The sequence below is a fragment of the Zootermopsis nevadensis genome, unplaced genomic scaffold (assembly GCF_977971745.1).
Source record: "Zootermopsis nevadensis isolate Lab colony 2312 unplaced genomic scaffold, Znev_1.0 Znev_ptg000023l, whole genome shotgun sequence".
Taxonomy (NCBI): Eukaryota; Metazoa; Arthropoda; class Insecta; order Blattodea; family Termopsidae; genus Zootermopsis; species Zootermopsis nevadensis.
Genome location: NW_028259155.1, coordinates 3916741 through 3938016, shown reverse-complemented (window position 1 = coordinate 3938016; position 21276 = coordinate 3916741). Strand labels below are relative to the sequence as shown.

Below are 21276 nucleotides of genomic sequence, written 5' to 3'. Positions count from 1 at the left end.
AGAGAAAACGAGGTGACTCTTTTAAGTGCCGTGTGTCCGCGTAGCTGCTGTCTGGGCCAACAGATATAGCGAGCGGCGAGCGACTATTTCGAGCGCTGATACGGTCGCATTTCTCAACTTTCCACATGACAGCGGACTTAAAATATACGCAACAAATCTGCGACACACCGATGGCAAAATGTCGAAATGCCATTTTGCAATTTTACGTTCTCCGGATAGGCCTACGTCTCTAGACACACAACACGACCTTGCGGTTTAGTAATTTCTACATCGGCGGTCCACCGATCGAACACCTACTCCCAATTTCTGAACACATAAAGACAAAACACATGTCCGTGCATCTTCTTACATTAAATATAAAACGTGAGTCTAATACGTAAAAGGAATATTTGTGTTGTGACCTCAACAACAGCAGACAAACTAACAGTCCCAGTGCCTTAAATGAATATAACGGGTAAGTTCCTGCTGCTTCCATCATCAGGGCGAACGTGCTGATGATGGAAACAGGAAACACCTCCGAAACGTCGGTAAACTTCTACTAGACTGAATAAAAATATCCTTGGATATTCTCCATCGTTTAGTAAAATAATAAAATAAGAAACGACGTTTCGGAGATGAGGCTCTATCTCCGTCTTCAGGAAGACGGAGATAGAGCCCCATATCCGAAACGTCGTTTTCTATTTTTATTATTTTACTATACGATGGCGTCACGAACCTTTAGATATGTTCTATTAGACTCCACGACGCAACATTTTAGAAGACTTCTCACCTACTATTCTAATTATTGTTCCCTGATTTATGTCTTTATGACATCTAATCAGGTTGATACGTACATGTCGGCATAGGGACTGTGAAAACGGGTTAGTTCGAAGATAATTATTTTGATACTGACCTCGACGCAAAAAAGACTCAACTTGGAAGGAAACAGACAAAAGAAACGAACACAGCGTACAGGCTCCACAGACAATCTCCTGCAAAAAGCAACCAGCACGACCTCGTACAGCTTTTAATTATTATTTGAGTCTGGCAACAGGACTTTCTGTTTCCGCTCTGTCCTAAGGAACTGGTCCGGAAGAAATGAGCTTAAGGAGCGAATGCCCCAAGAAACCAGGGCCCGAACAATATCAACATGACATGCAAAATATTGCCCTCTACTTCTGCGGGCTATTATAACAGTAAAAAGACACACATCTGAGGAATATTTTACAGAATTCGTATGCGGAGGACAAGAAACATTGTGATAAAAGAAAGACTATGTTAAAACAGCAAACCAGAGACATTTCACTAATTACAGAATAGTTCCCCAATCATACGTCCTATTCCTATGTATTTTATCATCGTAATAATTTCAGGTATAATCCAAATATATCGTCCAAGGCCCCTATAACGTTCTTTGTGACATGTTAATTTTTTCTCTGAGGGTTTCTAAGCCCCTGCCTAACCACTAACTTCTGCTATCGTATTTCCTAGTGCATTTATCTCCTCTAAAGAAGGATCAATGAATTTGTAATTCCCTCGTCTCTATTATAGTGCAGTATAACTTGTGCGAACATAATCTCATTACAGGAAGGAATCGAGATTAAAAACGCAGCTGATTCCAACACCAAAAGATCAAACATGACACGTCCGAAATGATAATCACAACTTGTAAGATACACTCTTAAGCACTGATGCATTATAAACATAATACTTGCGTAAAACAGTAATGATTTTCATTCTACTTTCACTGCTGATTAAATGTATCATGGTTTGACCTTTGGACGAAAAAAAATAATTAAATAATATGACAGCCTCACCCCCCCCCCTCCCCACTCTTAATAACAACGATAAAAGTTTTCGCAAGACACTCCTCAATTACAGGCGAAAACAGGGCAGTGGGCTTCAAAGACACACCTTCCAGCCATTGTTACTGAACTAATGGTTCCAATCTTAACAGTCACTTTGATTTGAGTTACAGCAAAGATAATAATAATAAAAAAAAAACTCCATCGGATCCACAATGTACAGTGGCGGCTCGTGTCAGTTACGCGATCGCCAGTACGTGTGACGTCACTGAGTCCGCAGTACGCACGCGTATTACAATTCCGCCCTCGCTCGAGGTATTAAAGGAGATCCCATTCTCTACTTAATAGGGAGCTCACAGCGTAGCCAGCCACAACCTCGACTGCCTTAATATTAAATTTCACACGACACTAATCATACTCTGTTATTTTCCCGAGGGGCTTCGCCACACACGGGCTCCCAACGGTTAGTTTAAACTGGGCGATTTTTTATTTAGCTTCTTCGTGTGGGCCTTGCCCCCCCCCTCAACTATTTTAGCTCCAGGAGCTTTGACCCAAGGGATATATCTCCCCTGCATTGGCCATCATACCTGGACACCCCTGTGTTACGTAAGAATGACCTAAGGTCATTGTTGGAAAACGTAGCTCAATAATGACCTTGGATAACATTCGTGCAACAATGACCTACGTGATGTGGCGTTAAAAGACTTTGGAATAAGAGTGCACTCGAACGAGTACAACTTTCCAATTTTGTTTGTATTTCTGTGGGTGATACGTAAATTTAATTCATGTGTGAGTCAAATTTCTATCAGAGCCGCAAATGTCCTCCAGTTATTTCGCAATGAAATTTTATGTCTGCATCATTAATCCATTTCTTGTCACGCTTAATTTAACTTCCCAGACCAGATTTTCAACATACTAAACAAATTAGTACATCTTACCGTTCCAGGATCACGTTAAATCAGTTTTACGTCTCGACTTGTCGGTCTTACGTTGCGCAAAATAAAAAGTTACAGTGGAACCACGGTTCCGGAGAATTTGACGTAAATACGTCTATACGGAAAGGAAGTTTATATATTGGCTTTATTCTAAATATTTCCTTTATACCCGCTTTACAATTGAGATAAGTTTGATTAAGACTTTGCTTATTTAACTTGAATTAGTTACGCTTAAGATGGGTCTGTGGTAGCTGAATGTAATGTAATGTAAAGTAATGTAACGTAATGAAATGTAAAGTAACGTAAGGTAAGGTAATGTAATGTAATGTAACGTAAGGTAAGGTAATGTAATGTAATGTAAAGTAATGTAATGTAAAGTAAAGTAATGTAATGTAGTGTAATGTAAAGTAATGAAATGAAATGTAATGTAATGTAATGTAAAGTAATGTAATGTAATGTAAAGTAATGTAACGTAAGGTAAGGTAAAGTAATGTAATGTAAAGTAATGTAATGTAAAGTAATGTAATGTAAAGTAATGTAATGTAAAGTAATGTAATGAAATGTAATGTAACGTAACGTAAGGTAATGTAATGTAAAGTAATGTAATGTAATGAAATGTAATGTAAGGTAAGGTAATGTAATGTTATATAGGTAACAACAATGCCGAGTAAACAGATGACGTTTCCTAGGTAACATAACAATGCAGTTACACTTTTTCGTTTCCCTTTTTTACCGAATGACCCTTCTTTATAGACGTATTTACGCCAAAAAATGTATCGGATTATATTCAAATTTTACACACACATCCTTCGCGCTACGCGATGCAATTATTTGTATGTAAACATAGTTACACGTCTTTGGGAAATAAATGAGGATGGTAGAGAAATAAGTATTTTAAAATATTTTCATATCATGTATACATCTACTGCTGTAATCAGAATTTGAGGTTATCTCGACGGTGAGTACGAAGATGGCTGCCTTCTGGGTTGTAAAACTCATCTCATGCTGCTGTAATTCTCTCTCGGACATTTTCCATATGAAAGCGATGGAAGTTAAAACCAGACAGTGACAGCAAGTGGCGCCATATTGGAAAGCGGGAAGACTCGATAGCTTGATTTGCAACAACGGACAGTTTAAAACAAAAAACTGTACCCATTATGAAGTGGCGTCCATTTTAAACAGTTCACCGATCAACTAACTAGACCAATGTTGAATACAACAACACTGAAATTACTTAAATTAACAGTATATTCCTATATTATTAACGAATTGCGTTATTTTTCAGTAATAATTTATCCCAGAAGACATTTTTAATATATCAAGTTTGTGGATAATTTATGTAAATACAATTACATAACGTAGACACAAACTTAAGGCCTAAGCGCAAATAGGCCCATAACTAAACTGTATATATATGATATACAGGCCTAAATGTAGAGTCATTTTGTACACTTTTACTCTGAAACTCGCAAAACCTTGTTATCTTAATTTACAGCCAATATCAATGCATTTTTACTGAATTAATCGCAATGTAGGAATTATAAACAATTATACGTAATTTGAAAGGAAGTGATCGAAGCCTGTGTTTGATTGCCACGTCTTACAATTTACATAAAAATCGAATCTCACGATGGTCGATACTCAGGCCGAGAGAGAGTATGACGCGGGGCGTCGAGAAGCAGGAATGCTAACCACTACATCACAACATCTGCCTAAGGCTACAACAAGTAAAATTCTGACCTACATACATAATAATTGTATCCACGTCAATGATCAGACTGGAATACATTATTCTTGATCAGATGACAGTTGTCAATCACACAGCCAAGGTTTATCTACATTTTCTCTTCTGCAGTCATATTAGCCCACTGGGGAGACCTAGACGTAGATGGGAGGATAATCTCAGGCGGGATCAGTGGGAGATAGGAGTTGAAGGAGACTGGATTTTGTTGGCCCAGGACAGGGTCCAGTGGAGGGCTTTGGTTAATTCGGTGATGAACCTTCGGGTTCGGTAAGCCACCTGGTTGGTTGGGTCCACTATTTGGGAAGCCTGAGGGGAAGAGACCTAGACGTAGATGGGAGGATAATCTCAGGCGGGATCTATGGGAGATAGGAGTTGAAGGAGACTGGATTTTGTTGGCCCAGGACAGGGTCCAGTGGAGGGCTTTGGTTAATTCGGTGATGAACCTTAGGGTTCCGTCTAACGCAACAAACAGGTCGTACGCATAAAATGCTCGTAGAATATGTAGGGAAATAGCGAACATCACGAACTTTCCTGTGGGAGTCAAGGCCTTATTGTGTCTGACACCCATCATGAAAGCAGTCAGCTCATAATCTACCAATTACATGTTCCTCCAGATAAATATTCGCTTGCTACTTTGCAAAAACTAAAAATTAACTCACAAACAGCATAAATTAAAGTCTCGTAGGTTGTACGAGAATTTTTACTATGAGCTGAAGACGTGAAAGCGAAATGGCAGCTGTAAATCCAGTCTTTCTGGCGCCGTCATATTGTCTGGTGTATGATAATGATAAATGATAGAAGTCACATTAGAAAGCTAAATATTCACATACTCGTTCTACGTGAATACAGCACACGGCCACGAAGTTCCTGGATCGAATGAGGAGACAGCCTACAGTGGGTGTCGAGGTACGGCGCATTAAAACTTATGAATATTATGGAATGTAATAAACTTTAAACATTATAATTAAACATGTCCATACAGCTAAGTTATTCTTCAAAAGCTAATGCGTACTTAACTAGTCAAAGAACTTCACAAATCCATTACGATGTTCAATACAGCTTTATCCTGAGTCACATAAATCAGTCCACATCATTAAAACCACTTTAATATTATCCTCCAATATACGAATATGTCTCTAAAGAAGTAGATTTTCTTCGGACTAAAATCTTGAATGCAATTATCATCTCTCTGATACGTGCCTCACACTGACAAATTCATCTCCTTTCGTGAGTATAAAAATGGCTGTCTGATGTTTAATTTCGCCCTGAAGATGGACGCAGTAAGCATCTCTAAAATTCTGGCAAACATCTACAAGCCCCAACATCACAGAGAACAGATATCTTCCTTTGTCGTATTAAGAATCGTTGAGGGGCCGTGTAGAAACGTAAATTAACAAACTGAACATCTGTGTGACATTGCTTACTCCTGGCTGTGAGAATAAGTTTATACGACGTTTCGGATGATACTGTCTCAGACATCAAGAGAAAGGCTTAAGGGTACCTACTCTCATGGCACCTGCGAGTAGACTATTCTGACTGAATTATCCACGTTCTACATGAAAACACAGCGCGATTATAATGAAATGATAATAATACTAGCTAATTTTCAGTTAAGGCCACCAAAAGTTGTAGAAATTTTAGACGTGGTGAAGATAAAACGTCCATTCAGCCATGCTAAAGATCAAAATATTGCTTTCAGCTATGTCACACCTGTCTTTGAACGTACCGCTAAGCGAGTGACTGTATACAACCAGGACACGTGCTACCTTTCTTCACCGTCTCTGGAGACTCGTGCTGGAACTCACTTGTCGATCGGTGGTATTCGATGCACGACAGGGATTTCTCAACAACCACAAAACAGTCAGCTTTTGGAATCTTCAACACTTATTCCTTACAGCACGGTCGCCAAATTAATAGCCGTCTTAAATCATAGTCTAAATCATTTAAATTTATTATTTGTATAAAGAAAAGTCTAGTTCCGTTTATTCAGAAGAACTCCTCAGATGACGGATTGGCCCAACGCAAGGCCTCTACTTAGACAACACAGAAGTTAAGAGTACAGAAATCCATGTCCCAAGCGGAATATGAACCCGACATCACAAATTTAAAGACGAAAACGTGTGTTCAGTCCGGTATAAGTCCTCCTTCTTCTAGGCCACAGGGCGCAACACCCCAGAATATGTCCACCTTCGGACACACCACCATGAAAACCTCAAATCCTACCAAGATTCTCGTACGTTCTTATTAGATCTACTACGTAAATCATCGACAAATTACTTTATTTAACATAAGGTACTCCAAAACATATCCAACTCCAGTAAATGATTTCAAAATAAACGCCTTAAATCAAAATCAAAATTTTTGTATGAATATAATTACTTTATTTGAAGATAAAAAATTATTACATCCAGTGACCCAGTGACGTTTCACAAGCCTTAAAATCGATTTAAGTCACACACACGTGCCATGATCACAATACAATACAATTCATAATCTCTTTACGTAATACAGGACTACAGATCTATATCACATACTTATTTATCTAACGTTAATCCTTCTAACACAAAGGACTCGTAAGTTTCGGGCATAAACAAAGAATAGTTTGTCCTAAGGCGCAATACGATCGTCTCTTATTTGGACAGTCTTAACTTAAGACAGTTTCGAAGAGATTGCGCTTCGCAGTTGTTTTTTTTATACAAATAGAACGTTTGTGGCAACCCTGCGTCGAGCAAGTCTATCGGCGCCATTTTTCCAACATCACGTGCTCACTTCGTGTCTCTGTGTCACATTTTAGTAATTCTCGCATTGTTTTTTTTAGACATAATGCTATTGCACACTTAATATACTACATTATAGTGTAAATATAACTTTTACATGCACTGGGAAACAAAAACAAAAAATCGTCGGATTCGCTTTATTGCGGTGGTCTGGGACCGAGACCGCAATATATCCGAGGTATGCCTGTACTTATAAATCGAAACAAGTGTCACTCACCTGCAATTCCTCTTTGCACCGCCTTTCCTCCTCCAATGACATGCGTTTCTCGTGTTTCTTAAAGTACTTCCGTTTTGCCGCCTGCAGATTGAACCACGTGTACGAGAAGGACTTCACATACGGCAGTAAGGCTTCAATGAAAGGATGGAATTCATCCTGAAATTGAAACAGAGTCCACATTCATTACTAAAATCATAAATAAAGGAAGCCGGTGCACACAAACAGCGTCTGCTTAACGCTTGAAGTAACTGAGTACTTTATACACTAACCCTCTAACCCAGTGGTATTCAACCTGGGGTACGTGAAATTTAAAAAAAATATATTATTTCATGATAAACACTGAATAATCAGTAATGTAATTTACTTAATTTATTTTAGATGTAGATTATATACTATGTATAACTTGAATTATACACCAACAACTTTGGTGGTACAAAGTTGAAGAGAAATTATATCTGGGGGTACGCGAAGACATCTTAGGGGGTACGTGAAATTTTTTTTAAAAATATATTTTATGACAAACACTGAATAATCAGTAATTTGTTTAATTTATTTTAGATGTAGATTATATACTACGTATAACTTGAATTATAAACCAACAAGTTTGGGGGTAGAAAGTTGAAGAGAAATTATATCTTGGGGTACGCGAACAAAAAAGGTAGAATACCACTGCTCTAACCTGACCGCGTAGAACGCTAGCAGTTAAACTTTCTCTAGGATTCATTTTAATATTAATCTTCCACCTATGATTACATCTCAAAGGTAATCAGGTTTCCCGACGAAATTTTTTAACGCATTTAACATCTCTCCCGCACGCATATTAATGTCCTGTCCATATAATCCTAATTAATTCAATTGCCTCAACAATAATAAGTCAAGAGTAAGTTCTCCTCTAACCTGTTGATTCATCGTAAGTAGGACCAAATATTCTCCTCAACATTTTTATCCCAAACACCTTTAATACTGGAAAAAATCTTCTTACAAATAAAGTCTTTAATTTCGATGACTGTGGTGACACCGATGAACGATACAGCGTGAAAACAAGACAACTGCCAACCTAACCTAACCTTACCCTCGACGCGCTCCGCACTTGGGAGTCCCTCAAGACGAAAACACGCAGCGTTCCAGCCGAAGTCACTGCACTACCTTGTAAACACTTCCATGTGATGTGTTTTCATTCATCAACCCATCTGCCAAATCCCGCGTCTGCCAACGCCGTCGGGGAGTGTGGGACGGTCGTGTGGCGTACAACTTGATAGTGTTTTATCGTTTCCCTTTTACGTAGGCACTCCGTAATGATCTGTTTCCCCCGGGGAGGCCAGCGAGCGCCTTCCTCAACTGGAGCCAAACATTTATTGTGATTGTGCCACTTGGCAGACAGGCGCAAGGGGTTGGCCCAGTGGCCTATTGCATTAGCCGGCCACTGGGCTGCGTCAAGGAAGTACAGTCCACGTCTAGCGCAATGCCAACTCGTCGCTGGCTTCTCTTCCGTTCCCTTCTTGGCAGTGGCCCTAACCTTAACCTCCAAAATTTTAACCTGACATTGGTCCATGCACTAACACAATCCTTATTTTCTGGGGGTGATTCACCTCCAAGAGCAACGTTCCCAACAGCGACAAAGTTTCAAACCTTTAAAAGAATAGCAAACACGTTTGGGGAGGTCCCACACAGGACCTGAGACGTTCCAAGGGTTCTAAATGGGATCTGAGGTTCACACAGCGTTAAATACGTCCATGATACCAAAGTTTCCGAAGAATACGTCTAAAGATGGAGGTGGAATGTTCCTATAAAACTCTGACATCTACCTAAAGATCAAAACAGCTATAAAACGCAGAAGAGATAAATACCAACGCTTCTCCGTGTTCATACAGACAACAAAACATATCACTGATTTACGGATGAAAACTTCGAAATCCAAAATAGTACACAAATCGCCACATTTTGCCAGAATTCAACACGATTCTCGTGTTATGTAACGATGTCTTAATAGAACAGCTCGGTCAATAAATCTACTAACTCCGTCCCAGGTGACCAGGGTGACAAAGAAGGTATATATTCTCTTTGTCGTCATGTCTACAACGGTGCTGGGTCCCATCCAGTGTCCTACATAACGTAACACCGAAGGCCTGGGGCTGAAGGTGTACTGATGTTAAGATATGGTGGATCAAGACCTCCACCCCCTTTGACAAGTCATCATAAGACGATGCTGAGGCGAAAACAGAACATTACCACAATGCTGCCAGTCGCTGTGAATGGTATACGTGGACACATTTTGAAGAAATCAACGATGTTTTGCTGGTTTTTAACCCGAGATTCGAGCCCAGAACCTTCCGAATACGAAGCATATTAAAATCTGCAATGATCAAGTTTTGTAACGTAAAGATGAAAGTGTTATGTTGCGCGGGGCAACGACCCCGCCATGGAGTAAAGTCCTTCCGCATTCTAGATGAACACGAGTGGTCAGCTTCGCGCTCCGACCGTTCTTAACTCAGTACCGAATGGGTAAGGGAGGGTATAATTTATAAATGTAAATTATTATTGCGATGTCTTACGAAGAATAATTTCGATATCAACCTTTGTATGGCTCAGTGTCTAATTATAGACATCGCTTTTCATATCTAATCAAAATAAATAACGCTGTCTTTGCAAGTCAACATAGCCTATTATTTTTAAGTTAAATATTTACTTCTCAGATCCCCACCCCCCCGAAAATAATCATAATTTTGCGTATGGTGACTAAGAATAATGGAACGTGCAACCAGCGATTAAAGAAATTACAGGTTAGGCCACTTCTGTTCGAATACTCAATTACATAACCGTCATTTTAATGACAAGCATAAACGTAGTGATTGCTAATGTAACGCTGTAAGGGAACTAACTTAACGGTCCCAGGTTCAGGTCCCGGATATTTCAAGCGAGACAGCGAAAAACGCAGAATATGAAGGATCGAGTACAGTAGCGCCACTGTTACAAGCGGTGAGTCAAGAGTTGAACAAGAATTAGTACAATAACGAACAAAACAAATAAACGAGATATAAATATAGGCTATAGAACAGAAATTGACCAAGGAAGATATAAATAAATTTAAATGTAAAACTGATGAAGGAAGATAAATAAAGAGGAGAAACAGGACTATCATAAATAACAGAACAAAAACTATATAAATAACAATCAGAAACCAAAGAGACTCAGATACACTTCCAAAACATATGTTAGAAATTCCACGACCGCAAAGCCAACAACAGTATTGCAAAAATTTACTTTGGGTCAAAATGTTGACAATGGCTTCTGATACAACAGCAGAGGCTCAACTCCGCAATATTTTTATCTAAATGACCCCTTTTCGTACATTCCCTTTAGACTATAGCCCATGTTGTTTCGTGAACCCCCCTCCCCCACCCCATACCCTCACGGACAAAATCAAATAGTATCTCTACCCTCCTCCTACAGAAAACATTGAAATGGTGGAGTTTATCTGTTTTCTTTGTTATCATTTCATAAAATCCTGACCTAACGTCTGCATGATACCATCTTCTTCTAAATGACTAAACTTGATACAAACTGCAAATATGCAGTTATATAACATTCCGTGCTGATAAATTCACTAACAAAACTGCCCTGACGATAATACAACTTCTGCTTTTATTTCGTTGGGGTGATTGGAATGTATGTCAGTAGACAGAGGAGTTTTGATCTTGCTTCAAAACCGACGAATTCCACATTAAAATGGGGCAATAAGGAAAGAAACGAAATTTGGAACCCGAAAACCTAAAACCTAAAATCAGACCTACATTACACTAATTACACTGCAGTAATATAGGATCGCTGTTTCGAATCGTCACAAGCGCTGACGTCGAAATTTTCACAAGTTCTGTTCTTGTCAAATCTCAAAAATATGAAACCATAAAACGAATTTGGAAGCAAATTACGCAACTTCAAAAATTTAAAAAATATTAATACGTAAACCTAATTGCGAAGAGACAAATTTTATAATCAATTCACAACATATCCCACACATACAAACCCATGAAAGATATAAGTGACAATTCACACTTACTGCCATAATTATTGCTTATTTAACGACGCTTTCAGTGACTAAAACTAGCGCTGAATGATAAGATTACTGATGAACAACGAATTTTAAATGGTAGAAACAATCAGTCGTGACTTAATTTATGGTACTACAGGAACCGAATAAACTAACGAAAGACCTAAAACAGGATAGGTAGTATACGGGACAAGATCTGAAACCAAGACGTCCCGTTGTGAAGCTCTGTTTTAATATTATCCGATTGAAACTGAATTATGCTGATTTCCATTATCATTCGTTTAAATCTTTAGATAGATGAAAGAAACACACAATTATCAGAAAACAAGATCAGAAGTATAACAAAGTTGCTAACAGAGCAAATATCCCAATAAGGTGTGAAATAAACAAAGAAAAAATACGGAATTACGAGGCGCGTCCTCAAAGTAAGTTTCCCACTCGTCCCACAGCTAGCAAACCTTATATTGCGCGAAGCGACTGTGCGTACGTGATAGAGCAATGACGTAGCATGGCGCATGCACTAACGGCACTTCCCGCGTTCTCACAGTAGCATCGTTGCAGCTGTTGAAGATGGAGGTTCTTATTCCAGCTCCCGCCGACTGTGAAGTGCGGTCAGTGATAACGCTAGGCCGCACACGGCTCGACGGACAGCAAGTCTCCTGTAGGAGTTCAGCTGGGAGGTGTTTAATCATCCACCCTACAGCCCGGACCTCGCTCCCAGTGATTTCCATCTTTTCCTACACCTCAAGAAATTCCTGTCCGCTCAGCGTCAGCGTTTTGAGAATGACAGAGAGGCGGAGATGGTTGTCACACAGTGGTTCCAATCCCAGGCGGCAGACTTCTACGACACAGGTATTCAAAAATTGGTCCCACGGTATGACAAATGTCTCAATTCCGGTGGCGAATATGTTGAAAAATAGCTGGACACTTGCTGTATCTGTTGCAATAAATATTTCCATGAAATTGTGTTTTGTTTCTGTAAACGGCCCCAGGGAAACTTACTTTAAGGACGAGCCTCGTAGAAGGCATTTGTGCAGAAATGGTTTCCTTGTCCGATCAAATGAACATGATTTTCTTCCAAAAGGAAGATGAACATTCTTGCACTCGCATACAAAGAAACGTTTTGTTGTTGTCTTTTTCAACAGCTACGGATGGTGTGAGATGAGAATATAAAGAATAAGGCACAGGATTGAGAAACATGTTTGAAGCACATCACATATGCTGACCGGGTACTTTCGATCACACGGTTTCACCGGACATGCTAGTTTATTTCCACTTCACGTTCAATCATTCGACCACGAATAGCAAAGTGTCGAGGGACAGTTTCTTCTTTGTGATATCGATAACAGCATGTCCGTCAGTTAAACATCAGAAGCGTCAAATATTCACGACGAAATTAACAGCAATCTAAACAAAGCTGTCTTCTGGGCTGCAACGTCGTGTTGACCTGGTAAAGTTCACCGACGTGCTAGCACCATCATCAACAAGACAGTACTGATGATGGAAGCACCTCTGAAACCTCTTTCATATCACACGACGCAACTACCCAGAAGACAGTCATCTTAGGACTCATTGCCGTGAGAACTTCCAAAGCGTACAGTTTAGAATATTTTATTTTCCGGTGTCCTGTATTTATTTATTTAGTGTTGTGTCTGACGACAGGTCCATATGAACAGGATCCTTCCATCCTTTTCTCGGACTGGGACCTGTTCATATACGTTCTTGGCAGATGATCCAGAAGTGGTTTGCCATTGCCTTCTTCTGTGTGTGAATGGAGTGAATTGTTGGGATGCCACGGAGAAATCGGGGAAGCCCCCGGAGGAAAACTCCGTGTTGCCTAGACCACGGCCTTGCCCAACACAATTTATAAATTCGGGCACCGCCGCGATTCGAACCCGAGACCCCAGGATTACAAGGCCAGCGTTCTAACCGCTAGACCACCTCATCTTATTATTTATTTAGTGTTCTGTCTGACGACAGGTCCATATGAACAGGATCCTTCCATCCTTTTCTCGGACTGGGACCTGTTCATATACGTTCTTGGCAGATGATCCAGAAGTGGTTTGCCATTGCCTTCTTCTGTGTGTGAATGGAGTAATTGTTGGGATGCCACGGAGAAACCGGGGAAGAAGTCCCCGGAGGAAAACTCCGTGTTGCCTAGACCACGGCCTTGCCCAACACAAGTTATAAATTCGGGCACCGCCGGGAATCGCACCCGAGACCCCAGGATTACAAGGCCAGTGTTATAACCGCTAGACCACCGTGGCTGTTGGTGTCCTGTAAAGAAATCTAAATATTACAAAATAAAAACTGTAATTCCGCCATTTGCTTTGGATCAGAAGCGAAACTTTGAAAGAATATACTCGGGGGTTTTCTAGACAGCGAAGCCATGAAGCGAAGTTACGCATTATAGGCTGGCCCGAAAGAAAAGTCATACTTTCTCGCAGAAATTTGAGAACCAATGAGAAGACCTGAGAAAAATACAGTAACAGGAAGACACAGAACGCTACGAAGTAAAGAGTTCTATAATATCTAATCTTCACCGAACGTGATTATATGATGTACAATGAGATGAGAATAACATGTAGCACGCAGAGAGATAAATTAACACAACGCTTCGGTCAGAAATCATCGATGATAAATTTCATATTTCATGTTGAAACGGTTCATTACGTATTTCAATAAAGTCGAAAACTTTATACATACATCGTACGGTCACCATTTTCTCATTTTATGCACACACAAAAAAAAAACAGTCGAAGTAAATTAATTATCGATATATTGCCACATTCGATGATTTACCAAATCACATTCATATAGATAAAAATTTGCTAATATAATTATTAAAATATACAGGTCTAATTTATTTTTTAAATTCGTATTTTTGACTTCTGTCACAAACCACTTACGAATATTTCTCAAATGTAATAAATGTATACGGCTGTAGGACGTTTCAAAAAGAGGTTCACTGTGACCCATTAGAAAATAACTGACTCATCTATCGGATCATGCAGAATCTGAACTTGGACAAATCCCAAAACTAGACACAGACAGAGAGGGGGCTAGTTTTATTTTTTTTTCCCCAGGTTTACGAGCAAGAGGATCTGGTTCCAGGGTAATTGAGTCAGGCATTGATCAGACATAAGTAGGACAAACAACGCGTACAGATAACCTAAATCTATGCTAACAAAGGAACGCTCCAAAATCCAACAACTCGCAAAAACCAGTACCGTATAACGGCTGTCTCAAACACTTCACATTCCACTAAAGACCTTAAACTATAACAGCAAACTTATTCATTGTATTACTAATACACAAATTATTCACATATATAACCGCATAATAAACGCGTACTTTTTAATCAAAAGGTGTTCATGTACCACTGGATATTATACCTTAACATAACCTACTTGATAGACGTGAATATATTTAAATGTAGGATTTGAGGTTATCACGGCGGTGACACCGAAGATGACCGTAATCTGGGTTACAGAGCCGTGTAATGTGGTAGAAATTTACCACCGCCCTGATGACGGAGCCAGCAATGACATCTGAAACGCTGGTAAACTTCTACACGGCGTATCAACCCAGAAGACTTCTACCTTAATATTTGCAAATTTCAAATATCAAAAGTGTTCTTAGTAAATTCTGAAGCGATTTCTAACAGTCTGCCAGGCGTCGATGTAACAAGTACGAAACACCCTGGTCCACTGCGTCGACGCAGAGGGCCACCAGAGACGGCGCCTGTTTTAGGATGACGTCGAATGAGGGACAGTCGATTCTTCGCTGTCGAATTGATACTGTGAATTTGATCCCATCGTAACAACAAAAATACTATAAAGCCTTACAGAATAAAATGCGATCGAATCTTCCCCAGGATGTATAAAAACACGGTCACAAGAAAAAGCAGAGTTCGCACGACCAATGTCCAGCCAGGGTCCATTCCGTATCACCCGAAGACCCATAAACCCAGAAAAATTCGACGGTACAATACCATTCTCTTTACGAAAGTTTGCTCCGTCCCGATGGCAAGTGCATTCCATTCTCCGATGCCAGTTCAAATACGGCAGGTTTTAAGGATAAACCTCTTTATTTCAGGGCTACAAAATTAAGACGTACCGAAAATTTCCAAAAATGTCACGCTATTATCAAATTCATAAATAAAACATAAAAAAATATTATACTTATATAATTTTCTACGATTGCATTCTTAATGTAGTTCCTACATCTTAAATATATTTAAGCATACATTTTATTTTAATACTTTCCAACTTCAAATATCTGCGTTAGCAAACACCTATTAAAACATGAACACGACAGCGAAAAAGACGAGCACTATAAATTAAACTTTTAATTTCACTTTCGAATGATCTGTCAAGATACTCAGATATTATCTCGTTTCTGAGAGTGACATATGTGAATTGTGAAATACAGACCTAGACACGGCGTTAAAAACCACACAACTGGTTTCTAATATAATGTGAATTAATTTTATTCATATCTGACAAAAAAAAATAATGAAGACTCTCTTGCACGGTGTAGTTTAGTAAAAGTTTACCGACGTTTCAGAGGTGTTTGCTGCCTTACTGAGTACTCACAACCATGATGATAAAGGCAGCACACACCTCTAAAACGTCGGTAATCGTCTACCACACTACACACGATACAACATTCCACAAGACAATCTAAAATCTGTTTCCAACCTAACAAATAAATTCAATAGTTCAAGGCCACGGAAGGGCTTCATCCCTTTCACGACGCTCTAAGTCAACAGCAGAGCGTTGCTTTCTTTGCTACGCCGCCAGTTCTGAGCTGTCTTCACTCACATGTGTTCCGTTGTTCGTGTTGCAACGTCTCCTGTAATTTTGTCGTGACCTTTAGGCATTAAATTTGGCAACGTCTCCTGTAATTAATATACTTCATAGGACTGCGTTTTGGTAACTCGATGATGAGTTAGCGTAAGGTTTTTAGTTGATGAAGAAACCCAGTTTACTGAGAGAAAGTGACCACCCCTGAAACTCCACCAGTTACAGAAGTTGGTCATTCATTTAGCCAACAGTCTGCTAATATGCATATACGGATATTGATATTTTAAGCTGGCAAGTTGTCAAAATTTAATCCCGGTAAACATGCAGGAACACATATCATGATCTTAAATCTACAAACTATCTGTAACTCGTTACATTACAATCACTATTTTTATATTCCAACATTAAAAATTGTCAGATGTAAATTACAAGTCCCTCTTTTACAAACAGCCAATGGTCACATGTTTTCTAAATGCACGTCAAACTATATTTTTTGTCAAAAATAAGAAAAAATATATATTTTAATAATGTTATGTATTTATTTACTTAGGTCTATATATACTTGCTCAATTTTTATCAGTCTAATCACAATAAAATATTATTATTAAATGTTAAAATATGAAAATATTATTACAATTAACATTTAAATATTTAAAATATATATTAAAATGATGCTCTCTATCGAAATGTTCGATTTACATTAGAGCATCACATCGAACATTTCGATGAGAGCATCATTTTAATATATTTTAAATATTTAAATGTTAATTGTAATAATATTTTCATATTTTAACATTTAATAATAATATTTTATTGTGATTAGACTGATAAAAATTGAGCAAGTATATATTCAACACAATATGACGCAACATTATCATCTCATCTTAGGTCTATATGTTTAATTGTGGTTTATATAACAACGCTGTCGAAGCTCATACAATATGGAGTCGAATAATATGACGATTAATGAATAATGAATTACTAAAGGAATAATTGTGGCGAAGTCAGTCGGGACAGTTTTTTGTCGGACCGAAAAGAAAACCATTACCGAAGTGGCAAAAATGGGCAGAGCCCATTTTAGTTTTAGAAGTCTGCTTAATCATAATTTAATACGTAATCTCCTACAACTATAAGCTGTCCAGAATGTGAGGCACACGCGTAAAACTCGTATCTCTTAAATACAACTTCTAATTCGATTGTACTTTAAAACCCACAATTAATAACCGCAATAATAAAAGCCTAACACTGCTTCCTCTCTCACAACATCACAATTTAATCTCTTCACAACAAATTTAAATTCTGTTTAAATCTATTTTCCCTCTTCCTGCCTAATTCAACAAACGCCCTACTTAAACATGACCTTAACACGATCATGTTCTATAAAATGTACTTCTTACCAGACAAATCTTACATTCATCGACATCATGATAAATATTCCGTAAATTTTTAATTACACACACCTTAAAATGATCTTAAATTCTGGTTAATTAATCCGTTAACTCTGACAAATAAACGATATCATATCCTTCCCTTTATTTAATAATAATTTTAATCAGTGTTCTGTCTGACGACAGGTCCATATGAACAGGATCCTTCCATCCTTTTCTCGGACTGGGACCTGTTCATATACGTTCTTGGCAGATGATCCAGAAGTGGTTTGCCATTGCCTTCTTCTGTGTGTGAATGGAGTAATTGTTGGGATGCCACGGAGGAAAACTCCGTGTTGCCTAGACCACGGCCTTGCCCAACACAAGTTATAAATTCGGGCACCGCCGGGAATCGAACCCGAGACCCCAGGATTACAAGGCCAGCGTTCTAACCGCTAGACCACCGTTATACTAAAAAAAATATTTTTTTATTATTCTTTTAGAGAGAAAATATCATTTTACGCTATTTAATAATAATCAGCAAAGCGTTAGCAGATATTCATGCATGTATCGGCTCTAACATCTGAAATTAACTGTTTAATGCAAATTAAAACAGCGACCGTGCTAGAGGAGTCTCATCGCCCGTGCACATGTGCGTCCCTCAAACCCGGCGCATTTCAGACCGTTCATAATTACGGAAGCTATTCCTAGAAGAATGAGGCTACAAAAAAATAAAACTCTTCGTCCGAAGACGAGCCGAGGAAGGCCACCTCAAACAGCGCGGGAAGACGGCATATCTAATCCCGCCGCGGGTGTCCGAAATATCAAGACTGAGGCGTATACAGTGTACGATACATTGCAGATACACGTTTAATCCAACGTGTGATGAAACTGTATATAAGCGCCAAAGATAGTTCAATTAAAATATCGTAAATTCGTCTATTTTTTTTTTCAATTTCCACAAATAATCCCTTAAAAAGGGGAATAATGGACATATAGAAATTTTGAAAATGTACTCTTTGGAAGCCACAAATCAAAATGGAAAACTATACATGCAGGTCAAGGGATGTCCAAGTGTCCAAATGTGGCCTACCCACGTAATCAATAAAGAACTGTAAGAAAGAGTTTAATAAACATGTATTTATCACAAAATTAAACCATTACATACGTCGGCATTGACAAATCTAGCGGAGGTGTTCAAAATGACCACCGTCAGCTTCGTGTCAAGGTTGACGAACGGCCTCTAAAGCAGTTGTTGGGAGGACTGCATTTTCTTACCGAAGATCTGTTGTAAGTGTTTCTAGCTTTCAGCTGTACACCGCGGGGGTGAAATCTGGCGATCGTGGGGGTGTACTCAACAGATCCTCCGAGTCCTATCCACCTGTCGAGAATTTTTTTTTCAAGATACGACCTGACATCACAACGGCAACGTGGGGGTGTCCCGTCTTTTTAACAACACATGTCCTCATCTCCATATAGATGACAAACTACGGGAATAATGTATTCTTGAATGCGTATACATCTTTTTGTGACATTCCGTATATGCAAGATACGTTTAACAGTCGTCAAAGAACATATATTAAGTAAGACTTGAGGTTCTCACAGCGGCGAGTATGAAGATTTCCGTCTTCTGGGTTGTTGTTGTTCATCGCCCTGATGATGGAGGCAGTATGACCTCTGAAACGTTGGTAAACATCGACCAGACTACACAGCGCAACAACCCAGAAGACAGGAATCTTCATACTCTGATGACGGAGGCAGTATGACCTATGAAACGTTGGTTAACATCGACCAGACTACACAGCGCAACAACCCAGAAGACAGAAATCTTCATCGCCCTGATGACGGAGGCAGTATGACCTCTGAAACGTTGGTTAACATCGACCAGACTACACAGCGCAACAACCCAGAAGACAGAAATCTTCATACTCTGATGACGGAGGCAGTATGACCTCTGAAACGTTGGTTAACATCGACCAGCGCAACAACCCAGAAGACAGAAATGTTCAAAATATATTAACCGGACACATTTCTTACGAAAATATTACGAACCCTTTAAAGCTAAGGTTCGTCTATACAATACTGAAGAATTCAATCCGTACCCCAAAGGAAACAAGACACATAACTACTGATTAATGCTGTTTAAAGAAATAATCCCTGTTTACAGTAATAATCACAGGCTTCTTCCGCCCTTTTAACCTGAAGACGAAATAATAATCCACCTTCCGAAAATTGGTTCTACAATTTTATAATGTAGACAACGCACAAGGTCTAAAATAACAGTTTTACATATTACAACGCACCATCATCAGAAACATTCAAACAAACTTTACAAACAATATCCGTCACGTGGTTTTGGAGACGAGACAATTTTACGCAAATCGTGCGCACAACACGTGAAGTCTTAAAGTTATGATTCCCTGATCGAGATTCGAAGCAGATACCCTTCTGCTAACGCGCCTGGTTCTATGAAACCAGCATGAAGCCACCAACACACATCTCCTCCTCACAGCTTTTCTTGGCTCGAATGCTATTTTGGGCCCGAGGCTATGCAATGTACTTCTTATCTGCACGCGTGCCACAACACGGAGCCTTAAGAAAGTGACGTCTGCCTTAGATTGACCCGTTCACACTGTAAGGTCACTTGCCAAATGACCAGCTGATCTCATCAATTTTCGCTATCAACAGAAAGACAGCGATTTACACTATCGGCTAAACGACCTGGTTCAATTCCTGGCAGAGGTCGAGATTTTTTATTACCAAGCCCAGATACGATGCGAGTCCCATGGAACCTCGTAGAAGAATCAGTGGTTCTATTCCGGCACAAATCCGAAAGAAATCGACTTATTAACCTCTTAGTATGCTCTTGTATCTTTGAAGAAGCAGGAAGATTATTATTATATATTAAATCTTGTCCGTCTAATCACAATAAATTCTTATTAAATATTACAATAATTAACATTTAAAATATTTAAAATATCAACTGATGTTCTTTATCGAAATATTCGATTTACATTAGACCAAAATGATCGTCTAATGTAAATCGAATATTTCGATAAAGAACATCATTTAATATTTTAAATATTTTAAATGTTAATTATTGTAATATTTTAATATTTAATAAGAATCTATTGTGATTAGACGCACAAGATTTAAACACTATATATTTATTATATCACAATATGACGCAACTTTACCATCACAGGAAGATTATTGTTGTAATATCTGCGTACAGCGGCTTGTATGTGCCTTTTCATGACAATCACAACAGTTTCATCCTCCGTAAAATGTCATTATCCTTATTTTATTATCCTAAAAATACACGGCAAAGGAGGACCTAGGAATTATGAACTTCCTCGTCGTGCCTTTTTCGCCAGCCTCATGTTACATTCTCCTTCTTACTTCCAAATTGCTCCCTCAGCATCCCGTTAAACACCCTACAAATGGCTTCACACCCACATAACAACGCTTCGCAATACATTCTTAATGTACTCGTCCTTATCTCTTCACTTCCATGATAATTCTCATATCAAATATTCCATTCCAACGACTTTCGTGTTTCCCTTAAAGCAACTTCGACTAATATTACAGGTAAA

At 38.9% G+C, this 21276-nt stretch overlaps 1 protein-coding gene across 12 annotated transcripts in view; it reads right to left on the bottom strand.

The window, feature by feature from the left end:
- Positions 1-21276, bottom strand: part of NfI (Nuclear factor I) — a 279859-nt gene that overhangs the window by 96873 nt on the left and 161710 nt on the right. For all 12 annotated transcript variants that reach the window (XM_087354492.1, XM_087354494.1, XM_087354493.1 and 9 more), the window contains one exon: positions 7458-7613. In XM_087354492.1, coding sequence (XP_087210618.1) covers positions 7458-7613 — 156 coding nt within the window. The remainder of the gene's footprint in view (positions 1-7457; positions 7614-21276) is intronic.